The sequence below is a fragment of the Jaculus jaculus genome, chromosome 9, assembly GCF_020740685.1.
Source record: "Jaculus jaculus isolate mJacJac1 chromosome 9, mJacJac1.mat.Y.cur, whole genome shotgun sequence".
NCBI lineage: Eukaryota > Metazoa > Chordata > Mammalia > Rodentia > Dipodidae > Jaculus > Jaculus jaculus.
Genome location: NC_059110.1, coordinates 137,120,318 through 137,136,071, shown reverse-complemented (window position 1 = coordinate 137,136,071; position 15,754 = coordinate 137,120,318). Strand labels below are relative to the sequence as shown.

Sequence of the window (15,754 nt, the reverse complement as noted above, 5' to 3'; positions counted from 1 at the left end):
TGGCAGGCTCTAATTTCTGTTTGCCATACTGAACCTTGAAATTACCAAGAAAAGATGAAATCATTGCTGCCTACTCTGTCTAAGGGGGCAGGAAGTGCAATGTGGCTTAAAAAGATTTCCATCTGATTTAGAAGAGGGAAAAGGAGCTTGTATACTTAAAGGGCTAAGTGCCAAGGGGATAGAGATCACCTGCAGCAAAACTGGGCACAGGGTCTGGACGATGACCTCATGGCGACTCACAGCCGCAGTGACTGCCTGTTCTTCCTTATCCTGTTGAGTGTGCATGTGGCATGCACACGTGCAGATGTGCACAGCTGTGCACATGCATTCGGAGGGTGGAGAAGGATGTCACGTGCCCTCCTTTGTCACTCTTCTGTCTTATGTCCTTGAGACCGGGTCTCTCACTGGCCCTGGAGCTCACACTGGCTTTTTGGCTAAACTGGCTGCAGTGAGATCTCTCTTGCTTTGCCCTTCCTCAGCACTGGGCTCACAGGTGTTCATGGCCACACCTTTTTTTTTCCTGTTTTTTTTTTTTTTTTCCCCAAGGTAGGGTCTCTATCTCAGGCTGGCCTGGAATTCACTATGTAGTCTCAAGGTGGCCTAGAGCTCACTGTGGTCCTCCTACCTCTGCCTCCTAAGTGCTGGGATTAATGCCACCACGCCTGGCTTTCTTTGGTGTTTTGAGACAGGATTTTAATATGTAGCCCAGGCTGTCCTCAAAGTTACAACAATTTTCTTTCCTCAGCCTCCCAAGTGCTAAAATTACAAATGTGCACCATCACACCCATCTTTTGTTTTGCCTTCTAATGTGAAGACACCATTCAGAAAGCAAGCATTTTATCAGACAATTTTCCCATGTAGTGCACAGCTCTCCTCTCAGTTTCCTGGGTCTCATGTGAGTCGGACAGTCAGTCGATGGCTCTGGAACAAAAGGAATCTGGGGAGGAGGGATTCATCACTGGCAAATAGGGCACTTCTAGAAGAGTTCCTATCATCCTCTCAAACATGGAGGGAGGTCTGTTTCCACAAGAGCTGGTGATACAGGACAGTGGGCAGAGGTGGCAGGCCTGAGGCTGGCAAGGGCATGTGGTCTTTGCCCTAACAAATTCACATAGGTCAGACAAGTTGCCTCTTCCACATAGAAAATGACCAGTATAGCAGACACAAAAGCCAGACAAAGGCACAAGAGGAAGGCGTCACATGTTCCTTATGAGGGATAGCAACTTGCTCATTCATCAAACATGATTAACTGTGATAAGAGGGCTGGGTGTTCTGAAGGTAAGGTCTGCGCCTTAAAACAGAAGGGCAGGGCTAGAGAGATGGTTCAGCAGTTAAGGCACTTGCCTGGAAAGCTTAAAACCCAGGTTTGATTCCCCACTACCCACATAAGGCCATTTGCACAAAGAGGTGCATGCATCTGGAATTTGTTTGTAGTAGCTGGAGGCCCTGGTGCACCCATTCTCTCTGTCTCTCTCTCTGCTAATGCAGAAATAAAATAAAATTTAAAAACAAACAGAATGGCACAGCAGGGATGGGAGGCCTTGGGTCCACGTAGACTTTAGAGTGGCCATCAGTGTGACTCATGGCAAGTCAAAAGGCACCAGGGTCCTCGGTCAGATTCTGCTTATTACAAAATGAAGAGAACCCTATCTAGTTTGCACAAATGTTTGTAAGATCAGGTAATTCTGTTCATATACCTAAATGAGCCTGGGTATGGCAGGCTACAACACTGATCTTGTCCTAGATGATCCTACATCAATGTCCAGCTCATTATACTCTGAGATCATGCTCATGGAATCCTTCAAAAGTGTTGGACACAACTGAGGAGAGCCTACACTGCTGCTGAGGAACCAGACCTCTATCACCAGCGACTTTGCGACCTTCCTATCAACCATGCTGTGGCTCAGGTCCAAAAACTTGGTGTCTTCTTGGCTTCCCTCCTCCCATACCCACATGGGCCTGTCAACACCACCAGTCAGCACCTCCTCATTTCCCGCCATTACCACCTGCATCTCAGCCCACTCTCCGCTCCACCGGGTGCCCCACCCACTCCTTCACTCTAGTGCTGCTTCTCCCGAGATCCACTTGCCACTGCAGATGTAAACCAGAACTAGGTCATTCCCTGCTCCAAGCCTCCCAGGGCCTCCCGTCTCCTCAGAACAGAGCAAAGAGGCTCTAAGATATGTCTAAGATATGAAGAGGTTCACTGCCTCCCCCTCTTGTATTTGCTCACCATCCAGCTTCGCAGCTGTACCTGGGGCATCCCAATCCCATTCCATTCCCGCTCTGGGACCATTGCACCCCCTGGAGCCCTCTGGAATACTCCTCTGACACATATCACCATGGCTCACTGCCTGGGTCCCTCACGTTGCAGTCCAAAGGTCACTTCCTTGGAGACAGTCACTACCACCCACATAAAATAGCAGTGGGGCCTCTTTCCATCCCCTTTACCCACCTTTAGTTCTCATCACTACCTGATGGTGGCTTGTTGTGAGCTCCCTAAGTGCTCTGGTAGAGCACAAGGACCCTTCTACATCTTGCTCATCACTGTCCCCCCGAGGCCCAGAACAGGGAGGGCCTGGCACAACTCCCTCCTGTGTGAAAACACGAGTGTAAGAAGAGTGGAAGGGCCTGGGCCAGGCAGCTTTACCTTCTTTGCGGCCGTGGGACTGCTCTCTGCACTCTGCACAGGGCTTGTGTGGGGGCTTTGGCTGTCCTGGGGCACACAGCGGCCCATGTACACGCTGTAGTCCAGGAGCATCTTCTGCCGCACGCTGCCCAGCAGCTCCTTCGGTCTGGGCTGGGACGTGATTTCCTCCATGCTGCCTTTGCTGCTGCTGCGGCTATGGGTCAGGTGCCCCGAGGGACTGCTGTGCCTGCTGTGGGCAGGCAAAAGTCCTGGGAGGGAGAAGGGATGGCTATTAATACAAATGAAGAAAATCACTATGAAAACCAAGCTCACTGTTGGAAATGTCTCTAAACCAAGTGGAAAGCAGATATAAAATGTAACCAAATGGTCCAGAGCAGGATACTGTGACCTCCATAAAGAATACATGCAGCAGAGGGACAGGATATGCAGGTGGTGGCGCACACCTTTAATCCCAGCATCCAGAAGCTAAGGTAGGAGGATCACCGTTGAGTTCAAGGACAGCCTAAGACTACAGAGTGAATTCCAGATCAGCCTGGGCTAGAGCGAGACCCTAACTTAAAAAACAAATGAAAAAATGAAATCAAATGACTTAAAAAATATTTACAAGGTATTTTCCCATCCTGAGAAATACTTTCTGCTCTAATGATAGACAACTTAAATTTTTTTTTTTTTTTTTTTTTATTTTGAGGTAGGGTCTCACTCTAGCCCAGGCTGACCTGGAATTCACTATGTAATCTCAGGGTGGCCTCAAACAGTGACCCTTCTACCTCTGCCTCCTGAGTGCTGGGATTAAACGCGTGCAGCACCATGCCCAGCTTAAAATTTTTCTTAAAATTTGTTTAAGGCTGGAGAGATGGCCTGGCTGTTAAGGCACGTGACTGTGAAGGCTAAGGACACAGGTTGGATTCCCCAGCACCCACACAAGCCAGATGCACAATGTGGCATGTACATCTAGAGTTTGTTTGCAGAAGCTGGAGGCCCTGGCACACCTACTCTGTCTCTATTTTCCTCTTTCTCTCCTTCTCTCCCAAATAAGTAAAATATTTTTAAAAGACTAAGAATGTGTGTGTGTCTGTATATGGGCACACCAGGACCTCTTGCTGCTTGCAAATGAACTCCTGACACATGAGCCACTTTGTGCATCTCACTTTACAAAGGTACTGAAGAACTGAACCCAGGCCAGCAGGCTGTGCAAGCAAGTATCTTTAACCACTGAACAATCTTTCCCAGTCCCTGACATACAATTTTTATACACTTTTTATTCTCCAAAATAGAAGAATAAGAATAGTGCATTATATCTGGTAGGTTTTTTTTTTTTTTTTTTTTTTTTTTGGTTTTTCAAGGTAGGGTTTCACTCTAGCCCAGGCTGACCTGGAATTTACTATGGAGTCTCAGGGTGGCCTTGAACTCACAGTGATCCTCCTACCTCTGCCTCCCCAGTGCTGGGGTTAAAGGCGTGCGCCATCACACCTGGCAGTTGTTTTTTTTTTTTTTTTTCTGTTTTGTTTGGTTTTGCTCCTGGTGATCTTTTAAGAAAAGGTAAAATTCAGTACCAATGTACTCTCCAGTCAGAACTGCCTTGAAAATGCTACTGGGGCAAACAGAAAGAAGCGAATTGTTTATCCACAGTTTATAGCGATTCCAAAGATGCTACCTTTCATTCAACAGATCATTCATCAAACTTTCTCTGGGTCTTTTCTGGGCTAAAAGGTACAACAAGGCAGAATCCCTGCCCTTGAACTCAGACTCATGGACGGTAAGTCACAGTGCTCTGTAACAGGCACTGTTAAGAGCCACTGACCCTGGTGCTAGCATCCCCACAGTGACACCTAGGTTGTCTTCTGAGGGAGGCTTTGTCATTTTCCTGGTCCAGGGAGAACATTCTAGACAGAGGGACCAGCATATAACAAGCAAGGACAGGCCACAGTCTGTTTATTGGTCATAGAAGGATTCAGTGACCCCCGTACAGAAGACATGCAGCACGAAGACAGGTTACTGGGTTGGAGAGAGAGAGAGAGAGAGAGAGAGAGAGAGGCCAGTACTGCCAAGTGCTTCAACCATTACCCTGTCGAAGCAGATGTAGTGGCACACACCTTTAGTCCCAGAGCTCAGGAGGCTGAGGTAGAGGATTGATGTGAGGTCAAGGCCAGCCTGAGACTACTGAGTGAGTTTCATGTCAGCCTGGGAAAAAGTGAGACCATACTTTAAAAAATAAATAAGCCTGGCGAGGTGGCACATGCCTTTAATCCCAGCATTTGAGAGGCAGATGTAGGAAGATCACTGTGAGTTCGAGGCCACTGAGACTACATAGTGAGTTCCAGGTCAGCCTGGGCTAAAGTGAGACCCAAACTCAAAAATAAATAAATAAATAATAGAAACAAATAAATGGGTATCACTGCAGGCTAAACACATTCACCTGCAAATGGACCCATTGCCAGTGAAATGACTTTGTATAAAGGACTGTAGAAGGTCCATCTAAATGGTACACAGCCATCAGAACACATGAGGTGGTAGAGTAACCAACTCAGGGTGAGCTTCCTGTATGCCCAGCTGGCACTTTCCCCCAATCTCTCCACAGGCCCTTTAAAAATGTATAAACACTTAGTACAAATGCCATTACCTGACTTGCTTCCAGAAATGCCAGGTGGCTTCTTGAGGTCTGCCTTCAGCTTAGATGCCAGAATGAATCTCCTAAACCACTCCTCTTTTTCTCGGCCAGTTCTCCCAAACAGATACAGCGTCTGGTCTCGCTGGCCAGCCCGTGTTCCCTCTGAAGGCTGTGCTGGCTTCTTGGGGTCTTCACTCCCCAGCTCCTTCTCAGTTGCTGGCTTCTCTTCACAAGACTCCTTATCGGTCTGTGCTTTAGACATAAAATCATCTTGCCGACCAAGTTCAATACAAATGGGGTACTTTTTATTCCAGATTCGTTTGCGAGCCAAACTTTTAGGCACAAGATAAATCTATGAAGAAAGGCAAATGAAGGCTTACATACCAAAGAGTGACTACATTTACACTAAAATTATTTGTATCAAATAAGTTTTACTACCTGACTACAGAAACTGGAAAAATTTGTAGAAATGACTTGTTATTCCTTAAAATTCCATAATGTACATGTTTAAAAATTATACAAGGGCTATAAATATCTATACTTCTTATTTATTTTATTTTATTTTATTTTTTGAGGTAGGATCTCACTCTAGCCCAGGCTGACCTGGAATTCACTTTGTAGTCTCATGATGGCCTTGAACTCACAGCAATCCTCCTACCTCTGCCTCCTGAGTGCTGTGATTAAATGTGTGCGCCACCACACCTGGCTTAATATCTATAATTTTAATACTGCAATAACATAATAACAACATTTAGCCATTTATCACCAGATACATACAGATACCAACTGAGTGACCCCACATGAAACAAACCGGAGGAAAAAGCATCCATTAAGACCTGGATGGGATGCTTGAGTCAATGTTGGATATCAACTCCTCAGTACTCACATAAACCAGATGTGTATGATAGCACATGCATCTGGAGTTGGTTTGCGGTAGCTAGAGACCCTGGCACACCCATTCTATCTCTTTCTAATAAATGAATAAAAATATATTTAAAGAATGCAGGCTCCCAAGCCCAACTCAAAGTTGCTGCATCAAAACCTGCATTTCAGAAGATGCCCATGTGATTCACAGGTACATGAAGGCTTGAGAGGTGCTGTCCCACTGAACACTACTTCTCAACAAACTTGTTAGGGGAGATGTGGTAAGGCAGTGAAGATTCCACATGTGTTTCATTCATTTAAAGCTCTACTTCCAAAATTACTAGGGCTCACCTTGCTGTCTGAGAGGTCGTAGATTTTCTGGCTGACGTAGGTGACCTCTGGCTTTGTTTCGTTATAGCTGGCCCTTCTGGATATGTTTTTGTTGGGCTTTGAAAGTCTTAACGTTCCACCCTCAAGCCGGACAAAGACTGAATGAGTCAAGGTTGCATGGTAAGTTTCTGGATCGTAGTTGTAAATCTCATTCATCCATCCCTGATGAGAGAAACTGCCATTAGTAAAGTAAGCACGAACATAAATCTTTGCCAGTGGGAGAATGATGAGCACTGTGGCATTCAGGGCACTCTAGTGCAGGTGTGGGCTCCCTGACAACTACTTGCTGCTGAGACAGGTTTAGGCAGGATGATGGGCGTTCGGGGTCATGTGGTGTGGTTTTGATAAACAGAAATTCAGACGGGGAATGGCAATGTTCATTATCCTCCATGTAAGAACTTTTTTTTAAAATTTTTTTGTTTTATTTAGTTATTTGAGAGCGACAGACAGACAGAGAAAGAGGCAGAGAGAGAGAGAGAATGGGCACACCAGGGCCTCCAACCACTGCAAACGAACTCCAGACGCGTGTGCCCCCTTGTGCATCTGGCTAATGCGGGTCCTGGGGAATCGAGCCTCGAACCGGGATCCTTAGGCTTCACAGGCAAGCGCTTAACCGCTAAGCCATTTCTCCAGCCCGTAAGAACCTTTTTTGTTTGTTTGTTTTGAGGTAGGGTCTGACTCTAGCCCAGGCTGACCTGGAATTTACTCTGTTGTCGTAGCCTGGCCTTGAAACCACAGTGATGCTCCTACTTCTGCCTCCAAGTGCTGGGATTAAAGGTGTGAGCCACCATGCCTAGCTCTTAAAAAAATATCTATCTATCTAGATATAGATATGGATATACAGGCTGGAGGCTTAGTGGTTAAGGCAAAGCCAAAGGACCCAGGTTTGATTCTCCAGTACCCACGTAAAGCCAGATGCACAAGCTGGCACATGCATGTGGAGTTTGTTTGCAGTGGCTAGAAGCCCTGGCATGCCCATTCTTTATGTGCCTTTTTCCTTGTCTATTTCTCAAATAACTAAATAAAATAAAAATTATTTATTTACTTATTTATTTGCAAGTGCCTTTAACCACTGAGCCATCTCTCCAGCTCTAGGCCTTGAACTGTTGATCCTTTTGTCTCAGCCTCCTAAGTAGCTGGAATTTATATATTTATATATATATATATATATATATATATATATATATATATATATATATGTATTATACGTAGGCTTACATCACCAGGTCCAGCTCGGCACATCCATCTTTCGTATGTTTATATATAAATACTTTTGTGTGTGTGTGGGAGAGAAGGGGCCTCTTGCTGCAAATGAATGCTTGTCAAGCTCTACATGGGTGGATGAAGAACTGAACCTCTTGCCACTGCTGCAAACAAACTCCAGACACATGTGCCACTTTGTTCATCTGGCTTTATGTAGGTACTGGAGAAATGAACCCAGGCTGTCAGGCTTTGCAAGCAAGTGCCTTTAATCACTAAGTCACCTTTCTAGGCCAAATGTATCTTTTACTTTCTTTCTTTTTCTTTTCTTTTCTTTTTTTTTTTTTTTTGAGGTAGGGTCTCACTCTAGCCCAGGCTGACCTGGAATTCACTCTGTAGTCTCAGGGTAGCCTCGAGCTCATGGCAATCCTCCTACCTCTGCCTCCCGAGTTCTGGGATTAAAGGCGTGTGCCACCATGCCTGGCTTATTTTCTAATATAAGTTTTTACTGCCATTAATTTCCTTCTAAATATTATATGTGCTAAAACTCTTGATTTTTAAATTTAATTCAATTGACAATATTTTCTAGTTTCCTTCATGATTTTATCTTTGAATGCACAAGCTATTTAGAAGTATGCTGTTTAGGGCTGGAGAGATGACTTAGTGGTTAAGACACTTGCCTGTGAAGGCTAAGACCCATGTTCAATCTCTCTCCAGATCCCACATAAGTCAGATGCACAAAGGTGATGCAAACACAAGGCCACACACATGCAATAGGTGGCGCAAGTATCTGGTGTTCAATTGCAGTGGTTGAGACCCAGACATACCAATTCTTTCTCTCTCAAAAAAAAAAAAATAAATAAAAATAAAAAAGTATGCTGTTTAATTTTCAAACATTTGAGAATTTTGTAGACACCTTTCTATTTAAGACATAGTTTAATTACATTATGATCAGTGAATATTCTTTAAGTAATTTTATTTATAAACACTTATTTTTATTTTTTTTTTCTGGTTTTTCAAGGTAGGGTCTCACTCTAGTCCAGGCTAACCTGGAATTCACTATGTAGTACTCTCAGGCTGGCCTTGAACTCACAGCAATCCTCTTTCCTTGGCTTCCTGAGTGCTGGGATTAAAGATGTGTGCCACGGAACCTGGCTAAAATTATTTATTTATTTGGGAGAGAGAGGGAGAAAAAGAGAGAGAAGAGGCAGAAAGAGAGACAGAATGGGGACACCAGGGCCTCCAACCACTGCAAATGAACTCCAGACACATGCACCACCTTATGCATCTGGCTTACATGGGTACTGGGGAATCAAACTTGGGTCCTTGGGCTTCACAGACAAGCACCTTAACTGCTAAGCCATCTCTCCAGCCCCCAGCTAAAAATTTTTTATTTAAAAATTTTTTCAGGGCTGGAGAGATGGCTTAGTGGTTAAAGCGCTTACCTGTGAAGCCTAAGGACCCCGGTTTGAGGCTCGATTCTCTAGGACCCACGTTAGCCAGATGCATAAGGGGGCTGGAAGTTTGCAGTGGCTGGAAGCCCTGGCATGCCCATTCTCTCTCTCTCTCTCTCTCTCTCTCTCTATCTGCCTCTTTCTCTCTCAAATAAATAAGTAAAAATGAATAAAAAAATTATTAAAAAATACTTTCCTCCAATAAACCTTTAAAAAGTAAAAAAAAAATTTCAGGGGATGGAAGATACCTTAGTGGTTAAGGTGCTTGCCTGCAAAGCCCAAGGACCTAGGTTTGATTCCCTAGTACCCACATAAAGCCAGATACACAAGGTGCTGGGCTTAAAGGCGTGCGCCACCAGACCAGGCAGGCTTCCAACTTTCATGAGGTTCCTGTGGTTCTGAACTCAGGTACCAGGGCTTGTGCAGCAAACACTGTGTTCATTGAGTCATCTTCCCAACCCCTAATTTTATTATTATTATTATTTTTATTTTATTCATTTTTTGTTTTGTTTTTTCAAGCAAGGTTTCACTCTAGTCTAGGCTGACCTGGAATTCATTCTGTATTCTCAGGGTGGCGTTGAACTCACGGTGATCCTCCTACTTCTGCTTCCCGAGTGTTGGAATTAAAGGTATGCACCACCATGCCAGGCTGCTGCTTCTTCTTCTCCTTATTTTATTTTATTTTTTTTAGGTAGGGTCTCACTCTAGCTCAAGCTGTTCTGCAATTCACTATGTAGACTCAGGGTGGCCTCAAACTCTTGAAGGTTCTCTTACCTCTGCCTCCCAAGTGCTGGGATTAAAGGTATATGCCACCACATCTGGCTTCCTAATTCCATTAAAAAAAAATTACTGGGCGAGAGATGGCTCAGTGGTTAAGTGCTTACCTGCAAAACCTAAGACCCCAGGTTCAATTCCCAAGTACCCACGTAAAGCCAGATGCACAAGGTGGCACATGCATTAAAATTCATTTGCAGTGGCTAGAGGCCCTGGTGTGCCCATTCTCTCTCTTAACAAGTTTTAAAAAATATTTATTTATTTGACAGAGAAAGAGAGAGAGAGAGAATGGGCGTGACAGGGCCTCCAGCCACTGCAAATGAACTCCAGATGCATGCACCTTCTTGTGCATCTGGCTAACTTGGGTCCTGAGAAATCGAACCTGGGTCCTTTGGCTTTGTAGGCAACTGTCTTTAATCGCTAAACCATCCCTCTAGGCCCCCCCCCCCACTTTTTAAAAAATATTTTCATTCTCTTTCTATCTGTCTTTTCTTTCTTTCTTTTATTCATGAGAAAAAGAGAACAAGTGAGAGATAGAGAAAAATGGTGGACCAACGCCTCCAGCCACTGAAATCTAATTCCAGACACGTATGTCACCTTGTACGTTTGACTTATGTGGGACCTGAGAAGTCAAACATGGGTCCTTAGGCTTTGCAGGCAAGCACCTTAACTGCTAAGCCATCTCTCCACCTCCCATTCTCTTTCTAGCTGACTCTTTCCCTTTCTCTCTCTCTCTTTCTCAAATAAATAAATGTAAAAATAAAGCTAAGGCTTATGGCCAAGAATATAGTCTATTTTGGTGAGAAGTCTTATTTTTCTTTTAGTTTTTGAGACAGATCTTGCTATGCTGCCCAAGCTGGCCTTAAGCTCAAGATCCTCCTGCCTCACTCCCCCAGGTTTAGAGATAATAAATACTATCATAGATCTTTTATTTTATTTGTAAGCAGAGAGAAGAGGAGAGAGGAAAAGAAAGGGGAGGAGAGAAGGAAGGGAGGGAAGGAAAGAGGAGACAGACAGAGCGAATGGGCACTCCAGGGCCTCTAGCCACTGCAAATGAACTCTAGATGCATGCGCCCCCTTGTGCATCTGGCTTATGTGGGTACTGGGAAATCGAACCTGGGTTCTTTGGCTTCACAGGCATACAACTTAACTGCTAAGCCATCTTTCCAGCCCTTACTGGTACAGTTCTATGTGTACTTGAAAAATGGGCCTACTGATCTTATTGAATAGTTTTCAAAAAATGAATGCCTTAAAAAATAAATTTATTGGGCTGGAGAGATGTCTTAGCAGTTAAGGCACTTACCTGCAAAGCCAAAGAACCCATGCTCGATTCCCCAGGACCCATGTTAGCCAGATGCCCAAGGTGACACATACATTTGGAGTTCATTTGCAGAGGCTGGAGGCCCTGGCATCCCCATTTTCTCTATATATCTGTCTCTTCCTCTCTCTCAAATAAATTAAAAATAAAAAAAACAAATTTATTTATGGAGAAACCCACATTAAGTGCTTTTTTTGTGGCAGGGGGTTTAAGGTAGGGTCTTGCTCTAACCCAGCTGACCTGGAATTCACTGTGTAGTCTCAGGTTGGCCTCAAACTCATGAGGATTCTCTGACCTTTGCTTCCTGAGTGCTGAGATCAAAGGCGTGTGTCACCATGCTCAGTTCATATCAAGTTTTTAGCTTATTCCTTCATGAGATTTAGAAAATAACACAAAAACTATAGGACGTGAACTGGGCTCCAGCAACACATCAACTCATCTGTTCACAGGACAGACACACTGCTATCATCTGCCCTGTCCAACAAGCTATGGCTGGGTTACTGTTTCTGGGAAACATCTCTCAACTGGTTAGCAAGGGCAACCTTTCCCACAGTGTTTCAGGGAGCTGGATTTTAGCCACAGAGCCCGGCGCTGGGCCCTGGAGCCTGAAGAGCAGGCCCCTCCCAGGATCTGGCTGCCCTGCAGCACACAGTGCTTAGATGAATAAACACTTCTCCTTCTTTGCCGACAGCTCTGTCAGACACAGGTCACCCTCTCCACTCACAAAGCTCCACCTGCCATACTCTACAGTGGCAGAGGTAAGACACCTAGGGAAGAATCCAGAGTGACTTCCCTTGGGACAGCCTGCCTCCACATCTCAAAAGCCCAGCTGTTATGGCCTCTCCTTCCCTTTCACCCGCAGACCCCCTCCTTCCTGAACTACCACAAGTCCTTTGCTTTGTGCTAAAGATCTACCAGAGGCTAAAGTCCATGGCTGCCAACACATACCACCCACAGATCAAGATTTGGATTGCACATCTATTGTGAATAATCATTTGTTAGCTTAAGTGAGACCTTACCCTGCTCATATTGGATTGCGTGAAAGGCGGCTGATAAAACACAGGCACTGTGTAAAACTTCTGCAAAGAATCTGACAGGCCTGAGTTCTGATCCTGCCAACGATCTGGGTGATGCTTAGTCCTTGGACCCAGCTTTCCCCACCGTGAAAAGGTTCAGAATACCTGACATGCTTTCTGGTCTCCATTCTATGCTTAGACTATACTTTTTCTCCATAGTGACAGTACTTTTTTTTTTTCCCAAAAAGATTTAAGTCAATCATTCTGGCATTATGAAATACAATTTGTTTCAGTTGATTCTCATCCCTCCTCTTCTCCCTCATTCCCTCCCCTCCCACATTCTTCCTCTTTCACTTTAATTAATTTATTTTTATTTATTTATTTGAGAGCGAGAGAGAGAGAGAGAGGGAGAGAGGGAGAGAGGGAGAGAGAGAATATGGGTGCACCAGGGCCTCCAGCTACTGCAAATGAACTGCAGACACCTGTACTACCTTGTGCATCTGGCTTATGCGGGTTCTGGGGAACAGCCTTGAATTGGGGTCCTTAGGCTTCACAGGCAAGTGCTTAAGTGCTAAGCCATCTCTCCAGCCCACCTCTTTCACTTTACATGTCACATGGTGTTGGAAGCTTAATCAAAAATACCTGAGGCTAAGCCAGGCATGGTAGCTCACAAATATAATATATATATATATATATATATATATAACAATATATATATTTAACATATATATATATATATAAAACAAATATAATCTCAACATTCCAGAGGCTAACATTCCAGAGCTCTGTGTGCTCAAGGCCAGCCTGGGCTAGTATGAGACTTTACCTCACAAAACCAAAAATAAAAAAGTTTATTACTACATGTGATTGTTTTGGGTGGGAGAGATTGCTTAGCAGTTAAGGCACTTGCCTACAAAGTCTAAAGACCCAAGTTCGATTCCCCAGAACATTCATTCCCCATGTAAACCAGATGCACAAGGTGGCACAAACCTTTGAAGTTCATTTGTGCCAGGGCACACCTATTCTCCTTCTCTCTCTCAAAAATATATAAATAAGGGCTGGAGAGATGGCTTAGCGGTTAAGCGCTTGCCTGTGAAGCCTAAGGACCCCGGTTCGAGGCTCGGTTCCCCAGGTCCCACGTTAGCCAGATGCACAAGGGGGCACACACATCTGGAGTTCATTTGCAGAGGCTGGAAGCCCTGGCGTGCCCATTCCCTCTCTCTCCCTCTATCTGTCTTTCTCTCTGTGTCTGTCACTCTCAAATAAAAATTAAAAAATATATATATAAATAAAATATAATAAAATAAATACCTGAGGCTACGGGGCCATTTGCATTTAATCCACCACATATGGTAACAGTACTTTTTTTTTTTCAAGGTAGGGTTTTACTCTAGTCCAGGCTAACCTGGAATTCACTATGTAGTCACAGGGTGGCCTTGAACTCACAGCAATCCTCCTACCTCTGTCTCCCTAGTGTGCTGGGATTAAAGGCGTGTGCCACCACACCCAGCTCAACAGTACTTTTTGAGGTATAATTTACACAATAAGAATGAACAAATGTTAGTTACATTTAAAAAATGCTAGTTATTTGTATGTGTGCATGCGCGCGTGTGTGTGTGTGTGTGTGTGTGTGTGTAAGTATGTGGAGGCCAGAGGATACCCTTGGGCATCGTTCTCAGGAACATCATGCACCTATTTGAGATAAAAGTCTATCATCAGTCTAGAGCTGGCCTAGACTAGCTGGCCAGCAAATGCCTTTGCACCACCACACCTGGCAATTTCTACATGGGTTCTGTAGGATTGAACTTGAGTCCTCATGCTTGCAAGGCAAGTACATTACTGTAAACTGAGCTATTTCCCCAGCCCTAAATTACAATTACTAACGTTTACAGGGTGGGGCAATCACCCGGTGGTTAAAGGTACTTGGTTGCAAAGGCTATAGGCCTGGGTTTGATTCCCCAGATGCCACATAAAATCAGATGCATAAAGTGGTACATGTGTCTAGAGTTTATCTGCAGTGACAAAGGCCCTGGCATGCCCATAACATCCCCCATCTCAAATAAATGAAAATATTTTTTAAACTTAAAAATATTCACAATAGGGCTGGAGGGTTGGTTTAGTGGTTAAAGCACTTGCCTGCATGCCAAAGGACCCTGGTTTGATTCCCCAGGACCCATGTAAGCCAGATGCACAAGGGGGCGCACACATCTGAAATTTGTTTGCAGTGGCTAGAGCCCTGGCATGCTCATTCTCTCTCTCCCTCTCTCTCTTTCTCCCTCTCTGTAAAATAATAAAAAAATAAAATATTAAAAAATCTATTCACAGTAATAGCTGATATTTAGGCTCACAGCATGTTCCAGATCCTTGGAATGCATTATTTCCTTCACTCTGCCAATTCCCTACGTCATTACATGCAGGGCATGTGACAGGTAAATGGTTTGCCTCTCATGGTCTGGAGACTGGCGTATCTGGGAATTGACATCAGGTCTATCTGACTCTGAGGTGTGGCATCCTATCCTGACCCTTGGCTCTGGCCAGCCTGCAGCCTAGCTATTGCCTCATCACCCTTCAGGTCATGACAAAGATGGACTTCTCTCAGGAAAGCAGCTTCTCTCCTACTCTTCTCCCTTCACTTTATCTGGCAATTGTCTGGTTTACTTAAGTGAGCAGAGTAGGGGTCAAGGACCAGCCTGCTAATCTCATAAATAACAAATGTTCATTGGCTGACCACATGAATGGAGCTTGATTCAGAGGGCAGCTGTGAGGATTCAATTAAATCCTTGGACATCACAAGTTGAACAGGCTTGTGCCTCCGTGACCTATAAGTACAGTGCTGGCTGCATACCTGGAGACACATGAAGGAACAAGACGAACCTTTACTGAAAAGGAGCCTTGGTCACTGTCCTCAAAGAAAGCCCAGGCAAAACTGCACAAATAGCACAGGGCAAGAGAATAAGGAACCCTAGAATCATGAGAGTTGCCTTGTCAGACAGGCCGACATGGTGCAGAATGGTCCTTGGCTCTGCTTCAGACCCCTCTAACTCTGCCCCTAAGGCAGCTCTAGGCACCCCAACCAGGTCTCCCTTGTAAAACCAAATCCCCCTTTCATAACACCAACAACCAGATTTCTCCTGGGCTTTAACAGCTCCTTGGATTCAGCTGCAGGTGGAATTTCTTGACTTCAGCAGTCAGCTCTCCAGGCCTGCGTAGGAGAGGAGTTGCAAGGCCTCACTCTGCTCCCTACACAACCCCCACTGGTGTCTGCTCACCTGCACTACAACTCTCAACTCTAAATTTACCCAGCAAGGTATTTCTGGGGCTTTATTTTGTTACAAGACACATAAGTGGTCCTAGCCTATAGCTAGTACCTTGTCCCATAGCAAGAGCTTGGTAGAAAAACTGAGATCTCTCCACCCACATCATCCTGCCTCAGACAAGCTTCATTTCTTTCTGAACCTAGAACTGCTAAAATGGAGAGAG

The 15,754-nt window shown here is 44.7% G+C and overlaps 1 protein-coding gene across 5 annotated transcripts in view; it reads right to left on the bottom strand.

The window, feature by feature from the left end:
* Tex2 (testis expressed 2) overlaps nucleotides 1–15,754 on the bottom strand; it is a 135,953-nt gene that overhangs the window by 47,878 nt on the left and 72,321 nt on the right. For all 5 annotated transcript variants that reach the window (XM_045158290.1, XM_045158292.1, XM_045158291.1 and 2 more), the window contains exons 3-5: nucleotides 6,474–6,674; nucleotides 5,271–5,610; nucleotides 2,651–2,898 (exon numbers count right to left, since the gene is read on the bottom strand). In XM_045158290.1, coding sequence (XP_045014225.1) covers nucleotides 2,651–2,898; nucleotides 5,271–5,610; nucleotides 6,474–6,674 — 789 coding nt within the window. The remainder of the gene's footprint in view (nucleotides 1–2,650; nucleotides 2,899–5,270; nucleotides 5,611–6,473; nucleotides 6,675–15,754) is intronic.